Source organism: Candoia aspera, chromosome 1 (assembly GCF_035149785.1).
Source record: "Candoia aspera isolate rCanAsp1 chromosome 1, rCanAsp1.hap2, whole genome shotgun sequence".
NCBI lineage: Eukaryota > Metazoa > Chordata > Lepidosauria > Squamata > Boidae > Candoia > Candoia aspera.
The window spans coordinates 17,305,468-17,318,562 of record NC_086153.1 but is presented as its reverse complement, the minus strand read 5'-3'; the positions used below and the strand labels follow the sequence as shown (position 1 = coordinate 17,318,562).

The window sequence follows — 13,095 nt, the reverse complement described above, 5'->3', positions numbered from 1 at the left end:
CAAGCGCTTTGTCAATTCCCTCCCAGTTGCAACAAAAGTTTCTAAAAGAACTGAAAACGGATACTTGGTTGCTGGCGAATAAAGACAGTGTTACTTTTGACAGAGGCTTCGCTTGGAAATCCAACCGCCTCTATGTTCCTGAAAGCCTCAGAAAAGATGTGTTACTACGTTCACACGATGACAAACTCGCAGGTCACTTCGGGTTTGTAAAAACCTTGCACCTGGTTCGGAGGCAGTTCTGGTGGCCCACATTACGTAAAGATGTCAAAGACTACATTGCCTCCTGCACTGTTTGTGCAATGTCTAAACGCAAGATGGGCAAGCCCCAGGGCCTGCTGCAGCCGGTGGCCGCCCCTTCTTCCCCTTGGGAGGAAATCTCCATGGACTTTATTGTAGAGCTACCACCCAGCCAACGCAAAACGGTCATTTGGGTGGTCAAAGACTATTTCTCCAAGCAGGCTCACTTCATCCCTTGCGTGTCCATTCCGTCGGCACGTCAATTGGCTCGCCTATTTCTTGTACACGTGTACAGGCTACACGGATGTCCCTCCCGCTTGATTTCGGACAGAGGTACACAATTTACCTCACACTTTTGGCGGGCGTTCCTCAAACTGTTAGGCACGAAGCAAGCCCTGTCCACGGCTTGGCATCCTCAGACGGACGGGGCCACTGAGGCTGTAAATTCTACTCTAGAGCAGTACCTTCGAGCTTTTGTGAATTATCAGCAGGACAATTGGGTAGACCTCCTACCGTTTGCTGAAGTGGCTTACAACAATGCAGTGCATCAAAGCACTGGCCAAACCCCATTTCGGGTCGCCCAGGGTAAAGACTTTGTACCTATCCCTGATCTACCGCAACCTCCTACAGGCTCAGCCACTCCAGATGATTGGACAACACAACTGGCAGACTCCTGGCCAATGATTCAACAGGCATTAGCTGATGCACAATCGGATTATAAACTGTATGCTGATCGGAAGCGGGCCCCCCAGCCTGCATTCCAAGTCGGGGACTCGGTTTACCTTTCCACCAAGTTTCTCAAGTCCTCACAACCTTCAAAGAAACTTGCGCCTAAATTTGTGGGTCCTTTCCCGATTACCGCTCAGATTAACCCTGTGACTTTTAAACTTGACTTGCCTCATAACCTCAAACGCTTACACCCTGTTTTTCATTGCAGTTTGCTCAAACCGACTATTCCTTCTGACCGCTGGCATCGCCAACCTCCACCTCCAACCCCCATCATGATTGACGGTCAGCAACACTTTGAAGTTAAAGAAATTTTGGACTCTAGACGCCTTCGCAATACTTTACAATATTTAGTTCGTTGGAAACATTTCCCTCATCCAGAGTGGGTCGCTGCACCAGATGTGGCTTCCCCTGTCCTGGTGGCCCGTTTCCACTCTGCTTATCCCACTAAGCCGGGTCCCTAGGTGTGTTTTTAGGGAGGCGGTATGTCATGTTCGCCGTTTCAATGTCTTTGATGCATCATAACGTTTCGCATGTCATTAATTGGATGCGTGTTTCATCTCTCTGGGGAGGATGGGAACAGTTATCTTTTGGCTTTGCTTTGGAATGTATTTGTATTATCTACTGCGCTCAAGGTTACTTTCCCAGGCTAGCAACTCTGACGATTGCTAGCACCTGTGCCGGGCGGGGCTGTTACGAGGGAGGCGGGATACGTTTGCACCAAGGGTTTAAGTTTGTATTTGGCGCGCTTTTGCTCATTCTCAGCTTTCTCTGTACTTGTCTTTAGTTCCCTAATAAATCAGATTTCATTTAGCAGCCTCTTGTGAGTCTGAGTATTTGGGCTAGGGCAATCATTACAGGGATAGCGGGTACCTCTGCCTCCAGGATGGGCCCCCCACCACCGAAACATCCCCCCGGGTTTCATCCCAGGTGACCAGTTCGCCCGGGGTGGTTACGGTGGTCTCCGGCGCTGTTTTCATGCCCGCCGCTTCGCCCTCCGACCCAGAACTCGCCTCCTCTCGTATGGCTGAGAGTTCACCCAGTTGGGGAGGCCGGTCGGGGCGCATCACGGTCGAGTCCGGTTCCCCTTCACTCGACTCCTCACTTTCCAGTAGCAGGATGTCAGGATCGGTCATCGCTAGCACTCTCCCTCACAGGGTCGGACAAACTTGTCTTCTCCTGGAAAGGGGCCAACGGAATTTCGAGTTTTATGATTCTCAGCTTTATGTAATGATTGCCTAGTCCAAATACTCAGACTCACAAGAGGTTACTAAATGAAATCTGATTTATTAGGAAACTTGTGACAAGTACAGAGAAAGCTGAGAATGACAGAAAGCGCGCCAAATACAAACTAAAAACCCTCGCGTCAAACGTAACCCCGCCTCCCTACCAACAGAGCCACCCATCCCAGGTGCTGGCAACCGTCAGCTCTTCTAGCCTGGGAAAGCAACCTTGAACACATGAGATAATCCAAATACATTCCGAGCTCACAGCCAAGAGATAAACATACTCCCAGCAGGAATCATCCTCCCTGCAAAGATGAAACACGCATCAAGCTAATGACATGCGAAACGTTACGATGTACCAAGCACATTGAAACGGTGAACATGACAGCTGCTGGCCATGCAAGGCCATCTTCCCCAGGTCTCGTGAGGAAACGGCAGTGTGCAATTTTGGGAAGAATGTCTTGTGTGGCCAGCAGCTGCCTTGCAAAGGGCCAGGGCGGGCATGCTTGGTTAGCAGTAGGAGCAAGAAGACAGCAAATGTCAGCTGGGGCAGCAGGGGCTTCGGAGTGCAGGGGGCCAAAAGGGCATAGATGTGGGGGAGATAGGTGGGGGGGGAGTTGGAGTGCCTGTGGTCATAAGTGTGGGCGGGCTGCCAAGGGCCAGAATTTTGATCACGTGACCATGGGGGTGCTGCGACGGCCATAACTTTGGGAACCAGTCATAAGTCCCTTCCTTCAGCACTGTCGTAACTTTGGTCACTGAACAAATGATCATTAAGCAAGGACTACCTGTATAGCTAAGTGGGACGCGGTGGCACTGCGGGTTAAACCACTGAGCTGCTGAGCTTGCTGATTGGAAGGTCAGCGGTTTGAATCCACGTGACAGGGTGAGCTCCCGTTGCTAGTCCCAGCTCCTGCCAACCTAGCAGTTCGAAAACATGCAAATGTGAGTAGAGTAATAGGTATCGCTTCTCGTGTAGTCATGCCGGCCACATGACCATGGAAGTGTCTATGGGCAAACGCCGGCTCTTCAGCTTTGAAACGGAGATGAGCACCACTCCTTAGAGTCGGACACGACTGGACTTAATGTCAAGGGAAAGCTTTACCTTTACTTACCTGTATAGCTGCTTCTATGCCAAGGGGGCGGGGTTCTCCTTGAATCAACTTTCCACTTCTCTGCATTAATGATCTGTATTTTATGGGTATCATTTCCTTGAACAGTAGTAGTATTTGTCTGATCCTTTTGTAATATCACAGTAAGTTGGGTAGTAGGAACTCAATGATATCTTAAATGGGCAAAATTCTTTAGTCCTCTTGTGGCAGGTAGGACAAATGCTTTTTGGTAGCTGCTGCTATTAATTAGGTATGTGTAAAATGTTCCAAAGATCTGCAGTTACATGGTTTGTTACATTCTTCCTCAGGGCCTTGCCAATCCACCTGTTCTAAGAAAGAACTGCAGTTTTCTGAATATAAATCCTCCAGAACGTGACGTGGTTTGTGATGCTTGAAATGTGGTTTGACCCAGAATAGAAAAAGCCCTGTTGTTCTGGATAAAATTTCTAATGTTGGTTGCACAGAACCCATCTATGTAGCTCTGTTTATTAATTTCCTCATCCCAGGACTGTGAGGATCCCAACCCTCTCATCCGTGCTCTGGCGGTGCGCACTATGGGATGTATCCGTGTGGACAAGATCACTGAATACCTGTGCGAACCTCTCCGGAAGTGTCTGAAGGATGAAGACCCGTATGTGCGCAAGACTGCTGCTGTCTGTGTGGCCAAACTACATGACATCAATGCCCAAATGGTGGAGGATCAGGGCTTTCTGGATTCGTTGCGTGATCTCATTGCTGACTCCAATCCCATGGTAAAGTATTAATCCTGTTGAAGTTGCCCACCTTTAAAGCTTGTCACAGGTGATACTGCTTGGTTTTGGGAAAAACTGTAGCTTAGTGGTAGATCCCATGCTTTGCAGACAGGAGGCCCTAGATTAGTTGTAGTCTTTCCCAGTTTTTGAAAAAAGAATATTGGGTTGTTGACCTGTGAAGGGTATATATAGCTTGGGACCCTCCAATCTGAGGTTTAAGCTCTTCCTTGCACCAAATGGAAATTGCATGCATTTTGCTGTTGACCTTCACTTGGTAGCTGCCCATGCCTTGTTGGCCTCCTAGCTTGGGAAACAGCATTCAGACCAAATATGTTTATGGCAAAGGTGAGCCTACCTGCAGTGATCAATTTATTAGGACTTTTTTTTTTTATCCTATGGCATAGCAATTCAGTTTATTAGGACTGAAGGATGCTAACTGATTAAGGCAGTGTTTCTCAACCTTGGCAACTTGAAGACATGTGGACTTCAACTCCCAGAATTCCCTAGCCAACATGAGTTGAAGTCTACATGTCTTCAAGTTGCCAAGGTTGAGAAACACCGAAGAAGCTTTTAGTTCTTCTTGGACAAGAAACTTTGAAGAAAATGGGCCATATGTGTGAGTTGATTTTTGCTCTGAAAAACATGGAAAGTGACACCAAACAAAAGTTCAGCTTCTTGAGAAATGTTTATGTTCTTGTTTTATTAAATTTCAATATTCTGGCCCACGTTGGCTTTGTGGCATCTGCTGCTCTCTGGGTAGACATTTCATCTGCCCCAGCTTCATATTTTGGACACTTTGAGGTATAAAGGTACTTTATTCATATGTGTCCAAGATCACAGTTCTGGGCAAGCTCTGCCCGGAAACTTTTGTGACTGGGCTGCAGGTAGCGTTTGCTCTGGGCAAGGGCTGCAGTCAGCAGGGAGATGATGGTGGGATTCATGTAGGTAGAGCTAGGGTGTTCTTTTTTTCCTGGATTTGGGAAGTTTAGGATTTTTTTTTAAAAAAATACTGGGTTATGCCTACTCAAAGGCTTGCACAATTTCACCTGTTTCTGGTTTCCAGGGTTTTTGGTAATTGCAGTCGGAAGGGGCTGGGGAGTAGCAAAAAAGTGGGATTGAGGGCTCAGAAGATTTATGGAAGAAGAGGAGGTGATGGAAAAAAGAGAGGTGACAGTGGAGCTTGAGGTTGAATTGGCAAACTTTTACACTGGGGCAGCACTTTCTCTGGGTTTTGCTTGGGAGTTGCATAGGCGGAGTTAAAGCTTTCCATTTTTTCCATTTTGAGGTGTTTAAATATTGATGCCTTTGGCCTTGCAGAGACTTAAGACATTTATTTTGACCTTGAAACCTCCACAAAGGAGTTTTTGCAGGAGGATTGGGGGAATTTGGCAGTGCAATGTGCCTTCCATCTCCACAAGGCTTATGGCACCCATTTCACCCCAACCATTCTTGGGGCAGGGGTGGATACTAGGAGCAGCCAAAGGGTGCTGGAACAGTGTGCAGCTTTTGTGTCACTGTTGAATTTGAGGTTTTCTCTGCCTTTTCCTTCTAGTTCTGCAGCAGATCAAGCTGAGCAGAATGCCAGCTCTATAGCCCAAACCTTCTCAATAGTGATGTAAGTGTTGGCAGAGTGCCAGCACATTTCCCAGACTATGAGTTGCAAGACAAACAGTTCTTATTGACTGCCTTGTGGCTTTCCTGAGATGGTAGCTCTGAAGAAGTCTGGTTTTGCTGGTTCTCTCCCCGACTGCCGCCCACTTCTAGAAAATCATAAACCCCTCTGGCTTTCAGAAGGCATCTCTCCAAGATGCCTCCATTCAGGCTTCCTTGCATGAATATTGATGACTTCTCAGCAGCATTATCTTCTTGCCGAAGCAACTATCTCTTTGAAGAAGAGAAGTTGCTTTCTTCTTTTATTTTGCTCATCATCCAGGCTGCGGGGGAATCTCTTTATAAAGAAGGAACAAGGAGAGAAGGAACAAAGGGACATGTTCCTTTTAAAAGAAAATGGATGATTTTGGCCAATGAAACAACTCACAAATAGATTAAAGCACAGATGGACTGTTGAACCTGTGAATTGCTGAGCTACTTACACCCATTGTTGAACTACTATGATATAATAGACATTTTGATGATTTAGAAAGGCAGAGAGATTGGTAGGAGGAGATTGTAACAGTAATTAGATGTAAGGACAGAAGAGAATCTGAGGAAGCTGTATTCCAAGGGAAAGGACACCAGGTGGAGACAAAATGCCGAGTGAAGAAAGGTGACATGCTGCTGGTGGGAAAAATAATGTGAACGGAACTGCTGGAGAAGACAGAACATCTGCCCAGGATGCTAATTTAGAACTCTTTCTCAAGCCCAGTTAGATGATCTTTTAATAATGAAACAATTTTGACTGCCTACACTGGTCACTGGATTTTTAGTCTTGAAGACTTTCACTCAGGCCTATAGATTAGTTTTGCAGCTGTACACTTCTGTGAATGGTTGCACATTTAATTTTCTATGATAATTTTCAAGTGGCCAGGCACAGAAATGTACGAAAAGAGGAATGTGTAACTTCACAAAGGCTGCTTCTTCCAGCAGTAGGACTTCCGTTAATCTAAGAGAACATGGCTGATGGTAAGGAATGATGGGATTTGCAGTCCAGTACCATCTGAAACAATTTTTAAACAAGCAATGCACGGAAGTGGAAGAAGACAATAGAATAGGAAGGACAAGAGACCTCTTCCAGAAAATTAGAAACATCGGAGGTAAATTCCAGGCCAAAATGGGTATGATCAAAACCAAAGATGGCAAGGACCTATCAGAAGAAGAAGAGATCAAGAAAAGGTGGCAAGAATATGCAGAAGACCTGTATAGGAAGGATAACAATATCGGGGATAGCTTTGACGGTGTGGTCGGTGAGCTAGAGCCAGACATCCTGAAGAGTGAGGTTGAATGGGCCTTAAGAAGCATTGGTAATAACAAGGCAGCAGGAGACAACGGCATCCCAGCTGAACTGTTCAAAATCTTGCGAGATGATGCTGTCAAGGTAATGCATGCTATATGCCAGCAAATTTGGAAAACACAGGAATGGCCATCAGATTGGAAAAAATCAACTTCTATCCCCATACCAAAAAAGGGAAACACTAAAGAATGTTCAAACTATCGAACAGTGGCACTCATCTCACATGCCAGTAAGGTAATGCTCAAGGTCCTGCAAGGTAGACTTCAGCAATTCATGGAGCAAGAATTGCCAGATGTACAAGCTGGGTTTAGAAAAGGCCGAGGAACTAGGGACCAAATTGCCAATATCCGCTGGATAATGGAAAAAGCCAGGGAGTTTGAGAAACCGCTGAGCTGTCGATCGGAAGGTCGGCGGTTCGAAACCGCGCGGCGGGGTGAGCTCCTGTTGTTAATCCCAGCTCCTGCACACCAAGCAGTTCGAAAACATGCAAATGTGAGTAGATTAATTGGTACCGCTTCGGCGGGAAGGTAACGGCGTTCCGTGAGTCATGCTGGCCACATGACCCGGAAGTGTCCTATGGACAACGCCGGCTCCAAGGCTTAGAAACGGAGATGAGCACCGCCCCCTAGAGTCGGACTCGACTGGACTTTACGTCAAGGGAAACCTTTACCTTTACCTTTACCTTAAAGCCTTTGACTGTGTGGACCATAACAAATTGTGGCAAGTTCTTAGCGGTATGGGGATACCAAGTCATCTTGTCTGCCTCCTGAAGAATCTGTATAACGACCAAGTAGCAACAGTAAGAACAGACCACGGAACAACGGACTGGTTTAAGATTGGGAAAGGAGTATGGCAGGGCTGTGTACTCTCACCCTACCTATTCAACTTGTACGCAGAACACATCATGCGACATGCTGGGCTTGAGGAATCCAAGGCTGGAGTTAAAATCGCTGGAGGAAACATTAACAATCTCAGATATGCAGATGATACCACTTTGATGGCTGAAAGCGAAGAGGAACTGAGGAGCCTTATGATGAAGGTGAAAGAAGAAAGTGCAAAAGCTGGCTTGCAGCTAAACCTCAAAAAAACCAAGATTATGGCAACCAGTTTGATCGATAACTGGCAAATAGAGGGAGAAACTGTAGAAGCAGTGAAAGACTTTGTATTTCTAGGTGCGAAGATTACTGCAGATGCTGACTGCAGTCAGGAAATCAGAAGACACGTAATCCTTGGGAGAAGAGCAATGACAAATCTTGATAAAATAGTTAAGAGCAGAGACATCACACTGACATCAAAGGTCCGCATTGTTAAAGCAATGGTATTCCCCGTAGTAACACATGGCTGCGAGAGCTGGACCATAAGGAAGGCTGAGAGAAGGAAGATAGATGCTTCTGAACTGTGGTGTTGGAGGAAAATTCTGAGAGTGCCTTGGACTGCCGGAAGATCAAACCAGTTCATCCTCCAGGAAATAAAGCCAGACTGCTCACTTGAGGGAACGATATAAAAGGCAAAACTGAACTACTTTGGCCACATAATGAGAAGACAGGACACCCTGGAGAAGATGCTGATGCTAGGGAGAGTGGAGGGCAAAAGGAAGAGGGGCCAACCAAGGGCAAGGTGGATGGATGATATTCTAGAGGTGACGGACTCGTCCCTGGGGGAGCTGGGGGTTAAACCAGTCCGTTGTTCCGTGGTCTGTTCTTACTGGTCTGTGAAGTCACGAAGAGTCGGAAGCGACTGAATGAATAAACAACAACAAACCATCTGAAAGGCCATATCCAACTGCCTTAAATAAATGCAGTGAGGCAGAGTTCCAAAACAAGTCCAGTTAACGTACTTCATTTGATTAAGAGCTGTCTAAACCTGTTATCCTTTTCTCCAAAGAATGGTAGTGGCAATGAAGATTCCAATCAAAAAAACAAGGGATGCTCAGCCTGCCACCTTCTCCTTGAGTTGGGAGCTGGCTGGTTGCCTTGGGATGCGCCTCACTGCTGGTTACCGCCTCCTGTTGGAGACCAGGGCACTGAGTTGTGTCTAAGCCCCTCTCCTGGGGGGTGCAGCAGAAGGGCACACTGCGAGTTCTGCAGCGAAACTGGACATCAGTACTGTCGAGAGATCCCAGGCAGGCAAAGACTCTGAAAGGGGACTTGTTCTCCTCTGTCAAGGGGTAGCACACCTGGCCCAGGTGCTCCCCAGACCCTCCCTGCAAAGCCCCTAGGAAGAACTGGATGAGCAATAGGGGCCTCTCCATGCTGCACCCCCTTGCCCTCCCTATCCCAGACCCTCCCTCACTACTGCTAACAGCCCATCTCGTCTAAGAAAATGGCCCCAAACATGCTGGAAAACCTGTTGTTCTTTTTTCAGCCTTGGCAACCCGTATGTCTATTTTGGGATATAACGTAATATCTTTCTCATTTTCTTTACTTAAAAAATCTTTAGATTCCCAGAATTCAGTCCAAACAGTTATACAGTATGGGCTTTAAAATTATCATGCAGGAATCTCTGTGTTGGCCTTATAAAATAGGCTGTGTTAGTCCTCAAATGCGGTAAGTGGAAGAAAATGCTGAGACAGCAAAGCTTGACCAAGGTTATCCTGTGAGTTCATGGCAAAATTTGAGCCAAGTGCCTTATGATTTACAGCCTTTCTCTTAGCCCCAATACTCACTCAGCACTGTATAATCATAGTTACAGAAATTCAGGCTACTGAGTCCAACCCCCCAGCTCACTGCAAGAATCCAAATTAAACATCCTTTTCAGTCTCTTCTTGAAAATGTCCAGTGAAGGGAAGGCCCCATCTTCTCTGAGCAACAGGTTCCACTGTCAAACTGTCCTTACAGTTAGGTTTTCCTAACATTCAGCAAGAATTCGCTTTCCTATAACTTAAATCCATTACTACAGAGGATGGATCTTGATGGTGGTACCCACAGGCCCTGGTCAAAAAAGTCAAGATGGCAACCACAACAGTGCGATCAAAGCTGTACCTGGTTTTTATGTGCATCATGAACCCAAGGAGATCTGACTCTTGGTTCCTCCATTCCTGCTATTCCTTCTGCCACTTTTTCTGGGTCTTATTAATGCTACCTCCTAGGAAAAAGCATGCAGAGAGTTGGAGGTTGCTGTTCCTCATCAGTCACTGAGAGGAACAGGTGAATGAGCAACAAAGGCAGAAAGAGGCTTGGAGGCATTAGCCTTCTCCTATAGTTTTGGTGCCCTGTAAATGTCCAGCAGTGCCACACACACCCACCTGCAGTGCTGGGCCTGACAGAGCAACTGGCTGCAAGGCAGGGCTGGATCAGAATTTGACCTAAACCTTCCATATGAGTCTTCAGTTTTAGGAAATGTGAAGCACTTTGGACCAATTCTGTTGTAATTAACAGCAGGCCGCAAGAGGGCAGCATGTAATTCTCTCATGGTCAGTGATTCCCCAAGTTATAATGCAAATGTTAGTCAGCCTCAAGGAAGAGAGATTGGTCTATGATCCAGGGATTTCTTTTCAATTTTTTTCCTTGTGCTATGTTTTTATTTTATTTTACTGTGCCTTCCTCTGTGTGTTACCTTGCTTTTAAGTGTTTTCAAGAATTTTGTTTTAACTTTGTAACCCATCCCCAGGCAACTTTTGTCTTTGGTCGTCTTACAAGAATAGGTAAAGGTAAAGGTTTCCCTTGACGTAAAGTCCAGTCGTGTCCGACTCTAGGGGGCGGTGCTCATCTCCGTTTCAAAGCCTTGGAGCCGGCGTTGTCCATAGGACACTTCCGGGTCATGTGGCCAGCATGACTCACGGAACGCCGTTACCTTCCCGCCGAAGCGGTACCAATTAATCTACTCACATTTGCATGTTTTCGAACTGCTTGGTGTGCAGAAGCTGGGACGAGCAACAGGAGCTCACCCCGCCACGCGGTTTCGAACCGCCAACCTTCCGATCGACAGCTCAGCGGTTTAACCCGCAGCGCCACCGCGTCCCTAGAATAATACATAATAATACATAATACATAATACATAAAATAAAGCGTTTTTTTTTCAGAGACTGGCTTGTGCAAAAGCATCTCCCCCCCACCCCAAATTAATTTCTCCTTTAAGAAGCCTACCACAGTCTGGATGCTTTCAGCTGCAACTACCATCAGCCCAGTTGGCATGGTGAGTGGTTAAGGACTATGGACACTGTAGTCCAAATGGTTTAGCTGGCATCGACATTGAAGATAATATAGTTTGCTTTAAAGCTTTCAGGTAGAAAACTGAGGTAGCGTCTTCCTGTGCCTCAGTCAGTATCTGGGTTACACCCAGTGCTAAATCCTAAATCCAGGATAACAGAATACAGTTGGCTATGTTCATATAAGAGTGCCAGGTTGGTGTAGTGGTTAAGGCACCAGGCTAGAAACCAGGAGACTGTGAGTTCTAGTCCTGCCTTAGGCATGAAGCCAGCTGGGTGACCTTGGGCCAATCACACTCTCGCAGCCCTAGGAAGCAAGTAATGGCAAACCACTTCCAAAATCTTGCCAAGAAAACTGCAGGGACTTGTCCAGGCAGTTGCCAGGAGTCGACACTGACTCAAAGGCACACACAAAAAAAGTGTTCATGTAGCATAAAACTGTGCCCAGACAGTCTTAGCTGATGGCAGGCACCTGGGGTTGAAAGTTAAGCAGGATCTCAATGGGGTATGATCATTCCGGCTTTGGTAAGCCCCATTCATATAAGTTCTTTGTTGGTTTGTAGTTCTTTCATTGTTGATCTATGCCTGCACAGTGTCAAAATCTAGAAATGGGGAGTGTGTCCCTTCACTGTATGCCCAAGGGTTATAGCTCGCCACCATTTCACACTGTTAAATGGCATTGGGGGAGGGTTTAGACAGCCACAAATAGTTGAACCTGCCTGAGTTTTTCCCAGCAGGCAGTTTTGCACATAATGGCATATTCCTTTTCACTCAAGCAGCACACCCCTAATGTTCCACTCCTCCCAATATGCTTTTATTCTTAACGTGGAATGGGGGCAGCTTTTGGAAAGACTCCTGCAGTTCTGCCTCTTTCATCTTCCCAGCCACTGTGAAGGCTAGCTGTGATTTTCCATTCTCAGAAGCTTTTCTCCAATAACTGGCTTCCTTTGTAGGCTGCTGGGTATGAAACGTTCAAATCCATTTTTTCCTCCCTCTTTTCTTTGTTCTAAAAGAAAAACAAGCTAATTTTAAAAAGCTGAATTTTGAAAATTCTTTCAAGTTTCATATAGGACTGTATGCAATAGGGACAGGAATTATTACATTAAGTATAATGCCCTGCTTATGAGTCCTAATCATAAAAACATGGCACCCCAGATTCAATGCGTTTAAATGCTTGATCATATCTCCTGTTTCAGTAAATCCACGTTTGGTAGCATTTGTCTGGAAGAATGTCCTTTGTTTTACTTTCCTCTTTTAAAATGGTTATCTCTGTGAATTTTGAGCCAGTATAGGGGAATTCTCATAGTCGGTCAGCACATTTGGAGCATGGTAGGTAAGGAAGTCTGCTGTGATCAGAGAGGTGGCACCTCTCCAGAGAGAGCCTCTTGGGTTGCAGAAAAACATTGAGCCAGAAACTTGATTCTGGAGCCTTCTCCGTGCCCGCCCAGCATTATGAGTCTAGTCCTTGGATACATTAAGCAGCTGATAGTTTCTCTTACACATTATACACTTTAGCTGTATAATGACCAATTTTCAAAGAATTGAAGTATTACTGGGTTTTAGAGGACAACTAGAGGAGTTGTGCAATCAGCATCAGGCACCAGGCTAGAAACCAGGAGACTGTGAGTTCTAGCCCTGGCTTAGGCACAAAGCCAGCTGGGTGACCTTGGGCCAGTCCCCTCTCTCTCAGCCCTAGGAAGAAGGCAAACCACTTCTGAAAAACCTTGCCAAGAAAACTGCAGGGACTTGTCCAGCCAGACTCTGAGGATTGGACACAATTGAACGGATTAAGAAAAGGGGGGGGAGTTGTAGAAGAGCAGTATTCTGCAAGGTGCCATTTCTGCATCTGGTCAGATGGATTTGAAAAAGAACAAATCAAATGCATGGAGAAGAGTCCTCAACATTGACATTAACGTAGCCAACACAGCCTATATTGTTAATGCCA

At 46.1% G+C, this 13,095-nt stretch overlaps 1 protein-coding gene across 2 annotated transcripts in view; it reads left to right on the top strand.

Moving 5' to 3' along the window:
* AP2B1 (adaptor related protein complex 2 subunit beta 1) overlaps positions 1-13,095 on the top strand; it is a 97,613-nt gene that overhangs the window by 22,856 nt on the left and 61,662 nt on the right. For both annotated transcript variants that reach the window (XM_063298365.1, XM_063298375.1), the window contains exon 5: positions 3,808-4,053. In XM_063298365.1, the coding sequence (XP_063154435.1) occupies positions 3,808-4,053 (246 nt within the window). The remainder of the gene's footprint in view (positions 1-3,807; positions 4,054-13,095) is intronic.